Raw genomic sequence first — 20,146 nt, forward strand, 5'->3', positions numbered from 1 at the left:
GTTTTTCATAGGCCCTTAACCAGCCTGTACTTTGCAAAAGGGGAGAGGCAGTGCTTAATTTTTGTCTACTCCTGACATTTTGTCAGGAAGATTGTGGTTTACTTTCATGACAATGTATCACTTAACTGAATAATAAATACAATTAGCTGAAATAAATGGCAAAAAAGGAGGAGCAGAGGCTGAAGGGGCAAAACAATGTAGGGTTTTTTTGCTTCACAGCTGAAGTAGAATCTTTGTACCTACACACTCCTCTTGCTGTGATCCCTACTCTTGAGCCAAAAGCCTTTTTTTTTTAGAGGAGGCTGTGGTACCTGCACTTCCAGCCACAGTTCAAAACCAGGCAAGAAAACATGAGCTAAGTCACATTTCTGATGTCTGTTTTCCTTTAATTGATCTAAACATTTAGCAGAGTCAGAAAATTTACAGGAAATAAATGAATGTATCTTCCTGTTTATATCCTTTGAGTGTTTTCTGCTCTTGCTGGGCTGGGTCAGCTGAAGGCTCTGTGTGGAGAGGCTGCAGTGAGCAAAGCCTTGAGGATCAGCAGGGAAGTATTCTTTCACCTACCTTTGTCCTAGCTTAGATTGGTATTTTATTTTACAGATTAAAAAAAAACCCAAACACCAAATATCCATAGGTCTTAAAACCCACTTCATTATAAAAATTTTGCTTCTGGTCATTGATTATTAGGCAATACATTTTGAAACTATTTCAAATAGATGTGATTGTGTGTTAGCACTTAAGGTAGTGTTGTAATTTTTCCAGAGGGATCTGACAGAAAACAAATTTTAAGAAAAAGCAAACTTCCTGAGGTTTACCATGAATTTTAAGTGCAAACTAGTATTTTATATTTAAAAAGCAGTTTTTATTTAGGGATTCATTCCTGTTCATTTAGTTGTATTTATTACAGTGATCTTTCTCTTTTGCCCAGTTGATCCTAAAATTCCTCACAGTACTGACAAATGCACATTGTTCATGTGGAAAAGTGGAAAGTACACCTTTTGTGGAAGGTGCAGCTGAGAATGCTGCTGAATGCTCACACTGTGAACAAAGATCACTCTGGTACTGGAGTTCTCAATTTGCATGAAGAGCAGCTGCTTTCAAACTAGAATTGGTTTATTATTCATTTTTATAGACCATAATGATTCATAAAGATTTTTTGCTTTTCATTTATTTAATGATAGACATAGGTAAATAACAGGCATTTCTGAGAGAATAGCAGTCTGTGCAGAAATAGCTGAAGGGAAAATTACTTTTTTATGTTATTGGATTAAGTTGCAGCTTGCTGCAATTTTTTAGGATCTTTATTTGGATGTATTCTGATCACCTGAAAAATAATAAATAGCATTATAAAGTCTAGATTTCTTCACAGTTGTAATAATCAAGTGAAATTAAAACGTACTGCACTGCAAAACTTAATAAAATTTTCAGTATATTGCCTTGCTACAAACACATGGAAGCCTTCTACTAATTTATAAACTGCTTGAAGAAACTGCTGTCTTCTCTGGACTGCTAAGCCAAAATCTGCTGTAAGCTTGGAGCTCTCTGGCCTACACTGATTTTTGACTTCTGCAAATAGCTAACAATAAAACCCCAACTATTGATTTTAAAATTGTTCTCAATTATCTTCACCATTTGTTGCTAGGATATTTTTAGTGCAGCTGTTTTCAAAGCAGTATAGTTTTTCTGATCCAAACTGAATTTTGTGACATGTTTGGTTTGCTTTATTCATATTCTGGGAGTGTAAACAGTTGTCACTTGAATTTAAGCAACGTTATCTCTCAATTGTTATAATCTCTCCATAAAAAATTATTTAAAATTTATTTATTAATATAGCAGTTATTAATTTGAAATTAAATACCTATTCTTTAGTAGTCACCTGATGTGTAAATTGTCCCTTTTTCCTGCCATTGCTGTTGACAGTTGAAGTCAGCTAGGTTTCTAAGTTCTAGTTTCTCGTCTCCTCACCTTTCTAAATTAGGTAGGTACATTTTATCTTCCTGGCATATGGCTTCAGAATTGCAATTATGATTGCAATTATTCTAATTTGGTTGGTACTAGCTGGTATTTCATGTTGATACTTTCTTCCTGTCAGTGACAATTATTTCATCACATCCATAGAAATTCAAGTTTAGAGAGAACTATTTTGAAGTCACAGGTTATATTATAAATTGCATATTTTTTTTTTTAGGAAAGACACCTGTGTAATATATTTGAGTCAAAGATGAAATTACTTTAGATAATATGTCTTCTCTGCATTCTTTTGCAAAGCACATGTTTTGTGGGGCTGTCCGACTTAACTAAAGCAGGAGTCTTTGGTAAATATTTTTAATTTCAGGTCTCTTTGCAATTCTAGAATCTTATTTATTTAAAATTCATGAGATACATAATTATTTTAATGGAAAATGATATTTTAAAAGGAAATGTCATTTCCTTTTAGTGCTGCTGATTAATCTACTTCTATTTAAAGATCTAATAACTCATACCATAATCACACTCTCATTATGAAATAAATAGACAGTTCTGGGGAGTCACAGTTATATGAGCTAGTCATAGACCTAGGATGTTAGAAACAAATAAAAAAAACAATTAAACCTTTGCTTTCCCAAAGATACAAAGAAACTTCGTTTGATTATATTATGTGGTGGAAGTATGTGCATTTCTTCCCTTCCATGTCATCTTGGTGGATCTTGGGTCAAAAAAGCTACATCAGGCCCAGTTCACTATACTCAATACCAGCATTTTGGATGTCAGGATGGCAGATGAAATTCAGCCTAAGAAATGTTGAAGCAATGCACACTGAAAAATAATTGTAACTTCATTTAAAATAAAGGATCCTGAGGTAATAATCATTATTTAGTGAATGCTGTTTAAATAGATGCTTCATAAAAGCATTAGCTTCGTGTTCAGTTGTGATAAAAAGAGGCAAATACATGATTAGAAATTAAGGAGGAGACAACATGGTAGAAAATGTCATTGCACCAAAATATACACCCTCCACACATTGCCTGTGGAATATTGTGTACAAAGAGTGCAGCATGACAGGGTTCAGGGAAGAGTGAAGGGAAGGATCTTGAATTGTAGAGCAGCTTTCCTGTGAGAAAAGACAAAATTGAGTAGGAATCTTCAAGGCTGACAAACAGATGGCAGAGGGTGTACAGTAGATGTCTCTGAAATTGTGTGCCAGGAAGAAGGTGACTGCAGAATGAATGTTTGCAGGCTTTCAGGACAAGATTCTGAGGATCTCAGTTGAAGCTCTGAGATGGCAGATACAGAACAAACACGAGGTGATGATCTTTTGGAAGAGGTGTAAGTATGCTCTGGAATTTCATGCCGTGCCATCTGAGATGGATGTTAGAAGTTTCCATTTGCTCAGAGGAGAACTTGATAGATTTATGGAGTAAACATCAGGTGGGAGTTACTAAATACACAGGAATCCCATCTGGTGGCCTCTGAGCTGCCATTTTCTGGAGACCTGCTTACAGGAGGAAGGATCCCTGTGTGCTTAGTTTGCTCTTATGCTTTTCCTCTGACATCTGCTTGTAGCTGTTTTTCTAAATATAGGTTATTGGTCTGTGTGGATCACTGAACTGACCTAGAATGGCCTTTCTAATATTGTTGTGCTCAAGTGTTCCTGCATCTGCTCCTTTTTATGGGATTTTTGCCCTCAAGATAATTCATTCCAGTTAATGTTTGCAACTTTAAAGCATTTTGTTTGGAAGCAAAGTTATATAGCTGAGAAAGAGGGGAAGACTTGACTGTGGGAATAGATTTTGAGTATTGGCTTTATGATATAGGGAAGAACTAGCTACTTGAAGTAAAAATTATGTTTCTGATTGTGCAGATCAAGCCAGCTGTTGAGTCTTCCTGAGGTTGTCTGCACATAGAGAATTCGTGTTGCCTCTGTTGCCCACTCTAATAATTCTAGTAAGAAATTCTTCCAGACAAAAAAAAATTGCTCCAGACCAGTAGTTCTTTTCAAAACATGTTACCTTTGAAAAAGTGTTCTGAGAGAGTCTAAGAGAGTTGAGGGAAATTAGACTTAGTGAAAGTCTCTTTACCACCCCTTTAAGTATGCTTGAAAGGTACTTTGTGTTATGTCATTTTACAGCAAGCTGCCTAACAAAGTTCCTTTGGTTTTGAAAATGTACTTTGGCCATCATTCAGTGGGTTGTTTGCTGTTCAGAAGTTGTGTCTCCTGATCTCATGCCTGGTGCTGAAAGCTGAGCACCAGCACGGGTTGGTTGCCCATGAGAGACGTGGTGGGATCTCCATCCTTGGAGATGTTCCAGAAAAGCCATCTGGAGGTGGTTCTGGACAGCTGGCTCTAGGTGCTTTGGCTGGAGTGGCAGGGATGTTGGACCAGATGATCTCCAGAGGTCCCTTCTATGACTGTGGGCATACACAGCTTGTATTCAGAGGAAAAAGCCAACACCAACCCCCCACCAGAATTGTCGGACAGTTTTTATGGCAATATTTTTATAGGAAATTGTTTTAAACAGAGTGGAGGGAAAGAGAAGAAAGACATGCCATGGGAAGTACTGAAGGTTAGGTTGGCTTTCCTTTGTTTCAGATTGTGTTACAAAAAATAGCCTTCATAGTCTCCTATCATGCCTTTTTGAGAGTCAGGCTCTTAAAGGAATAAATTAACTTCTAGTGTTTTTCAACACATAATTTTATTTACTTATGAAATGTGGAGCTTGTCTGTCTTTTCAAGTGAAAACAAGGAGAAAGGAATATACTGAATTCCACGTATGTGTGCATTTCCTATGCTATGCTTTTGAGGCTAGTAATGAAAATATACTTTGAATGTCTGATAGAAACAATCTGAGACTACTTAAAGCTGCTTCAGCCTGTCTAGAGGCATCCAATGAAATCTAAATGTTGTATATATGTTCTCTGTTGCATATTATATAAATATTACTTAAGCTCATTTCCTGCTTACATGGAACCTATGTTGGCAGTAGAAATCGGGTCCAGTTTCCATGGCAACACGGTGGCACTGGGAGAAAGGCTGATGCTGTGCTGTGGTTGGTATTTTTATGCAAGGGAAGAGATGCAGACCTACATTTTTAGACAGGAAATGTATTTCAAGGCACAAAAACATGCAGCGGTTTTTATAATTTTGTTGGATAGATAGATATGTCTAACAATTGAAATTGAAACTTATTGTTTGCTGTTTGCAATAGAAAAATAATTGTTCATTTTATGTAATATTATAGATTAGATGCTGCTGTTAAATATATACACAGTTATAACTGATATATTTGCACAGAAATAGCAGTGTGTACTGAGGACAAAGGAAGTTTTGTCCTGAGGCAGAACAGGGACAAAGTAGACTGAGGCATAGTCCCCTAGCATCTTCCTTCTAGTTTTCACCTTCTGAACTTCTTTCAAATGATTTTCACAGAGAAATTAGAGAGTCACAAAGACTTAAAAAAAGTGGTTTTCTTTTTTTATGGCAGTCCTATTGGTCTGGTTCTGGATTTGGAAAAGATTGCTTGTTTGTTTTTTCAACCCTCTGTTATCCTTCAGTGGTATTCAGTACTGGGAGTCATTCAGGGGAGGGATTTCTTCATCCTGCAGTTCTGATGTGACTTGGGTGAAGCTTTGTTCATCTTGACTGCTGGGTGGGTGGTTGAGTCACTAACCCTGGAGGTGTTAAAAGATGTGTACATGTGCCACTTAGGGACATGAATTAGTGGTGGATTGACATTGCTGGGTTGATGATTGGATTTGATGACCTTAAAGGTCTTTTCTGACCCCAGTGATTCTGTGATCTCTTTGCATTTCTGTATTCCTCCTACATGCAAAGTACTGCTCCACCTCAGTGAAGTGGGATGTTCTGAGAAGTCAAACCTTCTGAGAAGATTAACCAAACTGGAAGCAGTATTCTTTAGAAGTGTGAAGGGCTCTGTTCATCCCTATGAATCATCATCTTTCTTTCCCAACCCTGGCACTATACAGTTAGTCTGTGTCTGATGTTGCCTAGCAACAATTCATCAAATGTCTAAAGGGAACTGATTTACCCTAGCTGGAACTCCTGTAGAAATCCAAGTAGATGAAATGTTCATGGAGGAATATTAGCCTTTTCCTATGTCTGGCACCCACGCTATCAATCAGGATTAAGCTCAAAGGCATTTTACAGCTGTCCAAGGCTTGCCTGCCTTGTCATGCTGATGATTTAAGGATGTCTCATTTCATCGTGGAATATCTCCATCCCATCCTGCAATCAGCCTGTGCTTCAGCTATCATGTTTTCAGAGGTTTAGCAAATCAAAACTCGGTGATAGCCTGTGTGCACAGTGGCACTGACTGCATATTCACATCTTCATTCAGGGGGAGGAAACCAACTTCGCCTCTGCAGTAACAATAGGTACATAAGGGGAGATGATCCTTCTCTGTTTCCAGTTCTTCTTAGCCTCATCTCCTGGAACAAAGTGGTTCTACTTAGAGTTTTCTTCAGCTCTTTAGCATTCATTATTACTGAGAGTCTCCATAGCTTGAAAATTTCTCTGAGGCTTGTTGCTGAGCCAGTGGCAGAGAAGACTTCAGCTGCCTTTGACACTGTCTCAGTGAAAGTCACAGCACTGGCACATCACAAACATATGTAATGTGTCATAGTTTTAGCACCAGTCAGATCAGAAGCTTTGTCACCACCATAACACCTTAACATTTACATTTTCAGCAGCAGTAAGCTTGCCACATTCCTTGGACCTCAGTTTCTGCTTTTAAAATGTTACAGGTTTGAAGTCATGCTATCACTGTTCTTTACTGCCATTAGAACTCAGCACCACAGTGTTTCTGATCTTTATTGTGCCATGTCAATTATCCTGGACATTTGACTTTTGAAACCTAGAACAGGAAGGTTGTTCAGTTTTTCAGAGCTCTGTGTGGGATCAGGTGCAGCAGACACCGTTGTCCTTCCATGAAAAGCCCTGAGATAAGGTTACCTCTGGAAAAAAATTGAACTGGAGGCTGTAGCCTTGTGGAAGTAATAGTTGCTGTCCTGTTGTAAACTGGGTCCAGAATTTACCTTTACAAGGTGAGTTTCCTTTCCTGAGCTACAGAGTTTGCTGCCCTGGTAGAGGAAGCTTCAGTCACAGCATTGTGGTAGTGAGACACAGGATATGGAAAGATCCCACTCTGGAGACAGGTGCCTCTTGAATACTTGCATCTTCTCCACAAGGGAGGCAGTTCATCTGGGATATCACGACAGCTGGGATTCCTTGAGTGCTTTTCCACCATGGATGAGACTCTCTCTTGCTGTTGGAAGTAGGAATATTCCAATAAGTGAGTCATCCAGCATCCATGCTGTGAGGTAAAGCATGCCAAGGCTGGGATGAGTCAGATGGTCTGATAACCCTTATTCTCAGACTTGCTGACACAAAATAGATTCTGAAAATCTCAACAGGAATTATCACAGTATTTAGTATACAAAACTGCCTCATTCAAGCCAGCTGGACAGGGCTCTGTAATACTGGGGTGACTTTCCTAACTCTACTGAAATGGCTGCTTGCTTATCAAAGATCCAAATGAGACATCCTTCACTTGCAAGCTTTAAAAATAATGGAAAGGTCCAAAATTGCCTCTACAGCTCCCCAAGAGAAATGTTTGATGTGAATAAAGGATGGAAGGGCATTTTCCTGGAAACATCTGGAAAGGCAAAGGGCACATGGAGGTGTCTTACAGAGTGAGAAATGACAACCTCTTCATTGAGGGAATGTGACAGGAGAGCATGCTGAATGCAATGGCTTTTGGAAACAACATCTGCATAAAATAAATAAAATATGCCTTGCTCTGTGAGGTTGCTAGCCAAGAGATCAACTTCAGTTTTGCATTAAGAAGTATGAAAAGTAAACTTAAAAAAAAAAATCAGAGATCTAGGCACTTAAAAAAAGAAACTTTTTAAGCCAAGGAGCTTAAGTAACTACTTTCTTAAAGATCAGTTTATCAAAGTTATCAAAATATAAAGTATTTTCATGTGTTTGAAGAGTAATAACTGCTACTGCCTCTGTGAAGACAAGAAGACAGAAAGATTTAGTAAATGGTCATGAAGCTAAAACCAGCTGCTTGTTATTTATCTGTATTTGGGTAATAATGAATTTTTGTGAAAAACATCTGTTAGTTTTCCATTTGCTTGCTTTTGACTGCAGCTGGACTCTGCAATCTCTTTGCTGCTTTTACGTATTTCTTTTAGGAAAATTAGTGTTAAATTAATAGGAATGAGCGATATACAGAGAGAAGCTCAAAGCAGACATTTCATATGTTGTACTTATGACCACATATACCTAAAATTAAAGAGTATAACTGACTATTGAACACTAGAAAAAAGTTTTTGCATTATAGGCATCTTTGCAACTTATGTCTGATAGTTAAAATGTTTTGAGTTACTTGTTTAGCTTGCTTTTATAAATTTTAATGATACTGCAATGGAAGCTGGGTACTTCCATAAATCCTAGTAGGAATTGTGAAGAGATTTATTAAAACTCTTGTTTTATAGAGGAAATGCTACTGGGATTTGGAAGTTTGGGAGAGGAGTTGTGTGTTTTTTGAAGGATTGAGTGCAATTCTTTATTTAGAAAGAAAACCTGTTAGTGAAAAGGAGTTGTGTTAATGTAAAGAGTTCATGTAAAATGCTTGTTCTGGCTTCTTAAAAAGAAGGTTAATGAGAAGTCTGGTATCAATAGAATTCCAACTGGAGCATTCAGAATTTATCACTGCAGCAAATGTTTGTATTTGCAGCAGACAGAGAGGTTCTTCTAATTGCTGGCTTAGTCATGCAGTCTTGTTCCTTCAGGCTCTGGTTTTTTCACCTGCCAGTTATGTCCAATGCAAAATGCCTTTCTGCTTCCCCTTCTCTCATTGCCTGAAGAACTGAGCTCCCAGACATAATTCAGAGCATGATGCATTTCCCTTAATGGGATGAATGGGTCTTCTAAACATTAAGTAAATGTGGACATGAAAAACACATTTTTGCACTGAGATGATCACATGAAGTCAGGATTACATTTTTCCAGGGTGCTTTAGGGGTCAGGAAAAAAAACCAACCAACCAAAGGAAAGAACTACTCTGCTGCTCAACTGCATTTGATATCAAGTGAAGGGTTACAACTTCACTATTCCTATGAAATCCTTTTTACTAGGCTGTTAAATGGGTAAAAGGGAGAGTGAAACGCTGTATTTGTCAGTTTACTTCAGCTCATTTTGCTTCATTTGTCCTTAGTTGTCTTCATTTAGTTTCTAACGAATAAATGGAATATAGACTTCCTTGAAGGAGCTATTGTCTTGTGATAAAGCCAGAATGAAATCCTGTATTTTGTAATTTAGTTATGAATTTATATTTCTGTCCATATTTAACCTCAAATGGTCAGTCACTTAAGTGGTTTTGGTCAAATCAAGTTCAGTCTGCTGACTTCACCGGGGTCAGGGTTGTTGGAGAGCAGAGGGTGATTCTTCCCCCTCTCCTTCAAAACACATAAATTTGTTGCTAGTGGCAACTGTAGGATACTGAAACAACAACAGCATGTTTCCTGAATATGTCTTATTAATAGAAAGACTAGAGACACTATAATTTAACGTGCCAGAGAGAAAGGCAGAAATTAAATACTACAACATAACATGCCAGAAAGAAAGTCAAAAATTAATTTCCATTTAAACACTCGTGAGTCATTCTGTTAAAAACAATCGATCGTGCGTTCATGGTGAAGGGAGAAAGAAGTCAAAAGTGGCCATTGCTGTCACCATCTGCTGGTGCCCTCTGTCAGGTTGTTTTGTTGGTCAGAAGTGGAGGTTGCTGCACTTAGAGGAAGAGGCCTTGCAGGTGAGAAGGGATTCTTGTTGCAAGAGGATTTGAAGAAGTTGAAGCTTCATGTGTGGTTTATGAGACTAGGTTATTTTTTAGCATTTTTTATCATTGCATTGGACTGGTATTCCATATCTGATGTACTTCAGGTGGTAGTTTTTTGACATGTTAGGATGTATATATAAGAAACTGTATTCTTCATTGAACAGTACATAATACATGGATTTATGACAGCTCTATTTGTCCACTTTGGCTCTTTGGAATTTCTATTTTTTTTTAGCCAAAAGCTCTTGTGGGACCTCCTGATGAGACTTGGCTGTTGCCAGAGCGGCAGTGGGAGAGTAAAACTCAGTGTAACCACCCCCGTGCCTATGAAATACAGCCCCTAGTGAGTGAAGCAACCACGGCAGGCAAACAGGGAATGGGGAGCTGCTCCTCTCCACAGAGGCCCTTCCACTGTCAGAGTGTAAAAATCAAGTACACGGTACCCAGGAACCAGACCATGACATCTGGAGGCTGCTGACAGGCAATGGGCAGAGTCAGTAGCTGGTGCAGAAGGGCACAAAGAGGCCTCATCCCCAGCCTCAGCAGTGAAGACTTGCCCAGGGTTGGTCTGGTCATGCCTCAGAACCCATTCCCTGTAGCTGCTGGAGTCACAGCATCAGCTGTGACCTGGATCTCCACCCAGACATGCCTGTGGGAAGGTCTCAGGTTGCCCAGTGCCTGATGTGTCTCTGTGAAGCTGGATCTGACAGTCACCTCTTCTGCAGAAGGTGTGTTACTGATTTCGTCACTTGTGTAATCAGACATGAGCCAAGGAGGTTTAGGTTTGATATTGGGACAAAGTTCTTCACACAGACAGTGGCTGGGCCCTGGAACCCCAGGGAAATGGTCACAGGGGTGAGTGTGAAGTTAAGAGTTAAGAAACATTTGGACAAAACACAATGTGTTTTCTGGGGCTGTCCTCTGAAGGACCAGGAGATGGATTTGATGATGCTGGTTGGTCCATTCCATCTCAAAATATTCTATGATTTTAACATTCTCAGCCTTTACCACACTTTACTGGTGACTAGAAAGACAGGTAAGGTACAAGCTGCCAATTATCTATTTATATATTTTCTTTTTGTGCTGCCAGGTGGGTCTGTGTTTTTTAATTAACTGTTGACTTTTTTCCTTTGCAAGTCTGTAATGGATACTTGTCTGGAAAATACAGCTCTGTGAGAAAAACAGTATTTGAGGAAGAAAACATATTAAAGTCCAATTAAGCTGGAAGCTTTCTGGGTACATTTGGCTTCTGGTTTACTGACTTACGAACGTTTTAACACAGTCGCATTTGTTTGAGAACAAAATTTCATTTGGGACTGACTCTCAGAGCTTGAAACCAGTTCCTTCTGGGAACATGGTGTGACTTTATCAGAGAAAGGCCATAAGAGCTGCATCCTAAACTTAGCAGACTTTACTGCTTCATGCTGGGTGTGATTCGGTGTAATGTCAGGCTGCTGCCCTTGGCAGTGTGCCCTTCCTGTGATGCTGGGCTGGGCTGGGCTGTGGTAAAACTGCAGCACTTGCTGGTGAAATGGCATTTGTTTGTAGTGGCTGTTGTTTGGAATGGAAGAAGGCAGCATTCCTTGGCATTTCACTGGGAATTTGAGTATCCATTCAAGCCCAAGGTGGCCTCCAAAAGACTAGCAAGTAAGATGGGAATGAAAAATTCTGTGTTGCTGTTTGAGGTTACAAAAGCTACCATGTCTCAGCCTGCTCCCTTCTGGGAGGGATTTTACTGCTGCTTCTATTAATGTTTGATGGTAGGATGGTATCTTTGGAAGGAATGTTAACAGTCCCAGGAGGAATTATAATTTTGTTTGATAGTGACCAGATGTAGAAACTGCTTCATGCTTGTGACATACTAATGCTCTCTCTTTTTATGCATAAATTTCCTAGAATTGGAGATTGTAGTACTGTTTTGTACTACAGTAAGAACACAAATAGTGCTTTTCAGGTATAGCAAAGCTGTCTCTGGAAGTTCACATCAACAATTTCTTGGAGTTGGTTAAAAACACATCTCCTGTGCCCTGTTTCCTTCTGGATTTGTAGACTGTTTCTGAAAACAGTAAGATGACCTCTGACATAATTAAAAAGAATTATTAAATTACAAATGATTTGTCATTGCTATTAAAATTTTAAAATATTCTGAATTACAATCCACTTAAAATCTTACTTGAAACATGGAACATAATTTTGTTCCTTGAATGATAACTTCAGAGTTCTTTTGATCTTTCTTATGTTTTTTGTTGTTTGTTTTATGTGTGTGAATTTATTCAGAAAGCCTCCATTTAAGGCTGCCTCCGGTTCAAAGAGCTCAGTGTTAGAAGGCACCTGTCTAATTAAGCTAAATTTGCATTTGAGAAAAAAGAGCAGGCAAGAATTCAGCTCGTAAAGCAGACACCATTTGTACAAACGAGAAAGAGATCCAAATAGCTGAGACTTTCAGCAATTAATAACAGCTGTAAGAAATTTATGTATAGAGGTTCAGACTTTTAACTCTACAGAACCTTGAGAGCCTTGCCTAGGAACATAGAAGCTGTTGCTTTTAGGAGATGGAGGGATGGACCCACACTCACTAGTTAATTTTGTAAAGCTCCTATCTCTTAGGAGGCTTACAGTGTAATTCTTCTGATGCTCACCCTCCCCCTTGCTTACTCTTTTTACCACTTCAGATTGAAATTCCCTGTACAACCTCTGTGGACATGGCAAAAGGTTCATATAAACTAGAATCTAGTTTGTTCCATATTTTATTTGATATATGAAGAAGTCATTTGACCTAATTTTATTCGCGTTTCCTGTTAGTGAAAAATGTCTTTGGTTGTGTTCATCTGAAAATCTTAAAGGGAAGTTTTGTTTTTCCCTCAGATTGAGTTAGTTCTTAATCTGATAAATTTCTTTTTCCCAAGTTTTTTTTTTCATTTGACACAGTCTGATTTCCTTCTGAAATGATGCTTTCCTAAAGGTAAGAGAATCAGGTGCAGGTTTTAGCCACTTTGAAGGCAAAGCTTTGTTTACCTAAAAGTAGTCACTATGAGTGCAGAGTGTTCATAGAGAGGAATTCCTGCTTTTCTATGCCTATTCCCCATGGGAACAGGAGGTTTTCCTCAGGTAGTCTTCTTCTATAGCAGTCTTGCCTGCAAGACATTCTTATCCATTACTTCATAATGAAAATATATTTTTTTTGTGTGTGTGAGGATTTCAGATAAAGAGACCCGAAGTCTCTTTTGGTTTTTAGTAATGGAAATCATTCATCAGTTGAGGAAAAGAAAGGAATGTGTGAAGAGGGAGTGACTGCACGAGGACAGACCCCAGAGCTCCTGCCCTTGGCCACGAGCAGAGACAGCAGCTCCTGGGGAGGAGTGCAGGGCTGTGCCCTGGGGTGCTGAATGCTGTTCCACATTGCAGGGCTGTGCCCTGGGGTGCTGAATGCTGTTCCACATTGCAGGCTGCTGGCCTTCACGAGTCACAGCCGGTCCTGGCTTTGCCATCAGTCACTTTTTCTGCCATGAGTTTTTTTGAGCCCTATTTGAACTTAAATAACTTCTCGTATCCATGATACCTAAGGGAAAAAAGTTCACCTTAGTTTTTACCATCATATTGCATGAGTCTTTTTTTTTTGAGTTTTCTGTCAGCTTGGCTCAATTTGTATGGGATGAGGCAGTGGGCAGCCATTTCCTATTTGCTTTCTCTGTATCTCTCTAGATTTTGTAGCACTCTGCTGTCTTGTTTTCTTGGCTGGGGAGTTCTGGTATGTTCAGATGCTCCCCATATGGAAGGCATTTTGTGATTTTAGTCACTCTCACTGCTCTTGTTTTACCTTTTCCAGAACAGAAGAATAGCAAATGACCCCAGAACATCAACAACAACAAAAAAAGAATGGAATTTTCTGGATTTCTAATAGTATAATATTCTCAGCATTTTAAGGTTTGAGTGTTAAGGAGATTGCTTTTACTGTTGTCTGTTACCCAGTGGGAGCATGGAGCAACATGTCCATGAGGGAGAACAGTAAAATTAAATTGTTAGAAATGTTATGTTTCATAACAGTGGGCAGTTGATTTTTTGTAAGATTCCATGCAGGGTTTTGACGCATTTTGCTTCAAGTTCACTGTAGAGGAGAAATATTTCAGCTTTTCTTCTGTATTTTACTAAGTATTCCCTCTAAGAGCAGTTTAAAAATAGGATTTAATTGTGTTTTGATTGGACTTTGCTGTAAATTTATTTTTGCCCATGGAAAAGGCAGTAATTAAAAGACAAAAAATGCTGGCTAGTGTTTGCTAATCGTTTTTAGTGTTTCTTTCAATATAATTATAAGGTTTGTCGTTGTAGCCAGTGGAGATGGTCAGTTCTCTGCATACCTGCTGACAAAATACTGAGAGTCTAGAAATGGTGTGTTGTCTTCTTGTGTTAATTAAGTGTTTATGCTTGGGTGGTGATGAACAGTCTAATAGTGGTAGACCACAGAGTACCAAGTGATTACTTCAGAAAAAAGAAAAACAAGTTTCATATTTATCTCTGCATGCATGTGTTACCTAATGCATATCATTACATGGCATTTTAGGAATAAGAAAGACTAATAACTTGAAATAATGGTTGTTGAACAGCTTTTTATGTTCTAATACTATTTGACAACTATATTTCTGAAAAGGAAACGGAGATTGTGTTTGTGACTCACAGGTTTCTAAATGGTTGGATTTTTTAATGTCAACAATATTTTAAAGTCTACTCAAAAAATAATTTACATTTAGCAGATTGTACTGGAAAAAATGAAATCTGAGCTGAATAAACTGTATATTCATGCCCTAAATTGCACATGAAGATGTTGTTGAAGCATTCATCATAGCTTATCTTTGCAATTCAATAAAAGGCCATTCAGAAATAGCAAAACTGGAGTTCTCTCATTGATGCCCTTCCTAACACTGTGAAACTATGAGTTGGCAGAAGAGGAAATTGCATTGGGGATGCCAGGATGAGTTACTCAACCTGTAGGCAGAATTTAAGCCATCAAGTGAAGTGTTGAAGACTTGATCTTTACATATATCCTAGAAAAGTAAAAGTGAAAAAACCAAAGAACGATAGGAATCTCTTGCTAAGAATTCTAAACTAGAGGAAAAAATTGCCAAAATGCAGAATTAGCAGACTGATGTAACTCAGTATGTTTCTTCCCTCATCTTTCTGTACTAATATTTGATTGCTCCAGAAGATACAAGCAAAGCTAAATGGATAAACCCAAGATCTTCCTCAGTTTAAAGCAGTGTTTTGTTATTTGCAGATAAAAATCATAACTAACTCTGAAAGGAAATACAGTAATATCTTTACTTCCTTCCTGGTGTCCACAAAGGACAGTAAGAAAACACTTCTGAATATAAAAATCAACTGGGATTGAAGACAGGAAAAATAACCCCTTTCAAACCAAAATCAAATACAGTAGCTTGAGAAGGACTCAGAATAACCCTGTTTTCTTAACCTATTTCAGTGAACTTTTGAACTTATCACCACACTGCATTTCCCTACCCTACCCTGCATTTTCTATATTTGTACCATTTCATGTGACCAAAATAGTAATATGGATATTTGTGGTCAGAACAAAGTAGGATGATGGTACCATCCAAAATCAGGAGTCCAGGCACTGATGGATGTGCCTGTGTTCCTGGCACCCTGCTTTCAGACACATGGATGAAGTACAGGCTATTTCACTGTATTTTCTTCTTGCTTGTAGAATCATTTAGGCTGGAAAAGACTTTTTGGGCCATCAAGTCCAACCAGTATTTTTTTATTTTTAGGTGTCCTTAGTTCTTGATCTATGTATCCAAAATGGTCCTGTGCCCAGCAGATGAAGCTTCAGGGTTTGTAATGTAGGTCCTTTTGTGATGGTTTGTTGGGTTTAAGCTTCAGATCAGGTGTAGGAGCTGTCACTGGGAGCTTGCTGGCACCATGAAACCAGGAGGGTCAGAAATCTGGTTTGTGGTAGGATTAGCTGGACAGAGAATGCGCTGAACCTTCCATTTGCAGTTTCCTCTCAGTGTACCAGATAATGACATCTGTTGGGAGCCAAAAATGAAAGAGGGAGGCAAACAACCAACATAATTTTAAGTAGGAACACCTGCGAATATTTTTATTTTTTATCCTACAAATGGATTCCTCTTTTTTCTAGTTGCATGTGGTTAAAACTGATTTAAATTCTTTTACTTCATTAGATTTCTCATAATAACTTAAATACTTGATAAATTAGTTCAAAATGCCCCTTTTTAAATCTGACCATTTATTGACTGAAGAATTTTATTATGTGAAAGGGGTAGCAGGCAGATAAATTTAGTATTCAATGCAGCTTGCAGTGATGTCCTTTTAAGCAAAGGCATAATAGCAGCTGCTGTGCAGGTGGTGAGTGTTGCCCGTGGCATTTGTTTCTGACCAACCATGTTCTCTTTGACTCCAAAGGGTCTGTCTGTCTGTCTTGAACAATTGCAGTGTGTTAACAGGGAAAGGAATTATGAGGAAGATGACTTAGAAGTGGGATAAACATAAGTACAGTTTTTACTCATGATGAAGAAAGTATTTGAATCTTAATTCTAGGTGCTGAAATATCAGCCAGCTACAGATTTATGTTTTTTTATTACACAAAGGACAAACTACTGTTAATACGGTGGTTTTTTGATGCAGTTAATTTGAAATAGATGTAAATGTAAGTTATAGCAGCTTTTGATGGCACAAATGCTTAAGTTACTTTGCAAATGTATTTGGAAAGTATATACTTTTTATTTGCAAGAGGCATGAATACAAAAAATAACAGCATCAACCTGTTTGGGGAAGGCTTTCTTAATTATATGACAGAGAGGTCACATCACTTCAACCCTGGACTTAAGTCTGTGGAAAATAGTCAGTTTTGTGAGTAATTTGTAGTAACCAAGTACAGCTTTCTTTGGAACGGGATATAAAATATAATTTTACTTTGGTTGTTTTTTTTTTTTTAAATAGGAGCTGCAAGACAAAAAAAGAATCAAACCCATCTCTTGCCTGGTTGTGTCAGACCTTGTTGATTTTGGTTTGGTTCTTAAAAAAAATAATTAGTGCATATTAAAGCATATTATATGCCTTGAGATGAGCATCATAGACTACCTAGGAAGATGAGGTTTTTTCTCTTACTTTTTAATAGATGTTTTCAGTATTTTGTATACTGATACAGCTTTCCACAGTGTTGGCAGGAGCTACAGATGAGAAGTGCATTAAGGCTTGAGTCAGTGTCTCTAGATTGTTTCTTGCTGTGTATTAATGAGATCTTTCCTCCTTCAGCTAGCAGGCAGGAGCTTTTGAATATCTTGATGTTCTTTGCAAAGGTATTTCTTCCCAGTTGTGCTCAAGAAGATGAGTCTAACGTCAGGGATTTCAAAAGCTGTTCTGTATCTGATTCTATACTGATTATACTATGCTTCTGTATCTGATTCTGTACTGATTATACTATGCTTCTGTATCTGATTCTATACTGATTATACTATACTTCTGTATCTGATTCTATACTGTATATACTGTACTTCTTTATCTGATTCTATACGTCATATGCTCATCAGGGATTTCAGAAGCTCGTGTGTTTCTGATTCTGTACTTTGAGTCTTTGCAAGCTCTTTCACGTGGGAGCTGCTCTTGGTTTGGCCAGGTTCCTCTGTGCACGCCTCCCCGGTGTCCCAGAGGGGATGTGAGAGGTGACAGTGAGAACGTGAGATGCTTCACTGTTTTTTCATCACCCCTGCAGGGCTGGGTACCCCAGTGCGGTGGCCCTGTGCTCAGTGTGCTCTCTGTGTATTGCAGGCCCGAGCCTCAGCAGAAAGCTCCCTCTGAGCCGCCGCTGCCCCTTGAGGGGCTGGGTACTCCATTGCGGTGGCTCGGTGCTCAGTGTGCTGTCTGGTTTTCCATGCCCCTGCAGGGCTGGGTACCCCATTGCCGCGGCTCTGTGCTCGTTGTGCTCTCTGGTTTTCCGTGCCTCTGCAAGGCTGGGTACCCCATTGCCGCGGCCCTGTGCTCAGTGTGCTCTCTGGTTTTCCATGCCCCTGCAGGGCTGGGTACCCCATTGCCGTGGCCCTGTGCTCAGTGTGCTCTCTGGTTTTCCATGCCCCTGCAGGGCTGGGTACCCCATTGCCGTGGCCCTGTGCTCAGTGTGCTCTGTGGTTTTCTGTGCCCCTGCAGGGCTGGGTACCCCGCTGCCGCAGCCCTGTGCTCAGTGTGCTCTCTGTGCATTGCAGGCCCGAGCCTCAGCAGAAAGCTCCCTCAGCGCCGCCGCCTCCGCCGCCGCCCCCGCCGCCGCCCCTGCCGGAGCCCGCCCCGCCCGAGCCCGAGGAGGAGATTCTGGGCTCCGACGATGAGGAGCAGGAGGATCCCGCAGATTACTGTAAAGGTGAGTGCAGGTCACTGCTCTCAGGCTGAACACTGCCATGCCAGTCTGGTTCTGGTTCTTGAGGGATTTTTAAAGGGATGATCTTTAATTGCGGAATTTACTTGTACAACAATTAGGAACTGCTCATCGTTTCAGGTCCTGAAGCAATTATGCATCAGGACCTGAAATGATGAGCTATTCCTAATTTATAATTGTCTTCAGCATTACTTTTTCACTTAGCCATAGCTTGTTTATGCATTTTTCAATAGATACACAAGTGTGGCATCCCTGTATTCTTCCTGATGTCCCAATTGTAAGAATAGAGAATAAACTTCCCTTGATTCATGTGAGTTGTAAGAGAAACAAAAACACCCAAACCAAGACAAGCAACTCATACTCCAAAATGTTCCAAAATGCCTTGATGCTTTCAGGAGTAATTCTTAAATTTATTTTTAAACTGTATCCTTTATTTTTCCTTTCTTCTCTCACTTGCACTAGCCTAAGATGTTACATGCTTCTTTTCCACATGGTGTCTTTCACAGCTCTCAGCATTGTCTGAGGCTCTCTACATCTTCATTTTAACTCAATTTCCTGAATTTTTGTATTGATTATATTCAGATTTTAAATATGGTTAAATGCATAAAAGCATGACTGCGGTACAACAGTGTCAATACTTAAATTTATTTTAATGTCACTGCTAAAGTTGCAAATCTGTTCCCATTAGGGTAGAGTTTACACTGTACTTAGATGAAAAATGATAAATAAAAGTTCTGTCAACTCTGGGTTACCTGTTGTAGTAGATTTCAAGAATACATACATCAGAATTTTATCTCTTCAGATCAGTATTTTTGAATAGTCAAAAAGCACTCTATGCACACTGACTGTATCTGGTATTCTGTATTCCTCATACCAAAACCCACTTCCTGTGTCAAATGTGATAATGCCTTCTAATCAGAAGTTTCTGTGTAGGTCTGGAAATGTGTTATTTCAAGGATTCCCCTTCCTAGCCTGGAAAAGTGTTTTGTATTTACGTATTTAACAATGGAAAGTGACTATTTCATTTTGGTGTAAGAAGTTTCATTAATATATTGTATTTCAAATGTGTACGTGGCTTACAAATGCTAATAGTGAAAGCCAAACAATAAACTCAAACTAGATGTCAACGTCTGCAGGAGGGAAGAGAAAAGCATGTCACTGAACCATGCTCAAGTATTTTGTTGGTTTTTTTTTTAATTTGTGTTAAAACACATTTGTTGCGTAAGATAACTCTTTTGGTGTCTTTAACGTGTTCCATCAGTGAATAAGGGTTTGTTTTAACATCTGTGTACTCATAAACATCTGTATTTCCTTGAGATTAAGCATTTCAAAGCTCTGACTTTATTCTTTCCTGAAGTAAAGGCTGCATTAGTTTCAAACAATTCATTGTTGTCTGTTTTCCAGTATCCCTTGCAAAAATGTCACCATCTGCAGAAGCTAGGTCACAAAACAAAAAAATAGTCTAAGTAGAGAGCCTGCTTATGAGTTACCTGTTTTACTAGAGCAGGTCAGTAGTGAGGTCTGTATACTTCTGAAATAAACTACATTACACTAAAGATAGTTGTAGGCTTCCTAAAAAATTAAAGGGAACTTCTGTATGCATAAAGGTTCCTCTGAATTCTTGTGATCCTGAGGCTTTGAATTTTTTAAAGTACATTAAGGATGGTTCAGGCTTTGGTTCATTTGGATGTCATGATCATTACTTGTTTCTATCTATGAAACTTGTTTCTATCTATGTTATCTATGAGAGCAGGGCTTTTGTTGCTTCAGTAGAGGATTTGCTTATTTTCTGACCCTAATTTCCTGTAAGACTGAGCAGTGCATTTCCTTCTTTCAGTCTGCTGGCATGCAACTGAAGTGAGGGTCTCCATAAGAATCTGAATGCCATGACCACATGGGG

The 20,146-nt window shown here is 38.9% G+C and overlaps 1 protein-coding gene across 5 annotated transcripts in view; it reads left to right on the top strand.

Annotated features, from left to right (window-relative positions):
- Positions 1-20,146, top strand: part of SRPK2 (SRSF protein kinase 2) — a 129,106-nt gene that overhangs the window by 69,866 nt on the left and 39,094 nt on the right. For all 5 annotated transcript variants that reach the window (XM_064702870.1, XM_064702873.1, XM_064702874.1 and 2 more), the window contains one exon: positions 18,080-18,231. In XM_064702870.1, coding sequence (XP_064558940.1) covers positions 18,080-18,231 — 152 coding nt within the window. The remainder of the gene's footprint in view (positions 1-18,079; positions 18,232-20,146) is intronic.

This window comes from Zonotrichia leucophrys, chromosome 1A (genome assembly GCF_028769735.1).
Source record: "Zonotrichia leucophrys gambelii isolate GWCS_2022_RI chromosome 1A, RI_Zleu_2.0, whole genome shotgun sequence".
NCBI lineage: Eukaryota > Metazoa > Chordata > Aves > Passeriformes > Passerellidae > Zonotrichia > Zonotrichia leucophrys.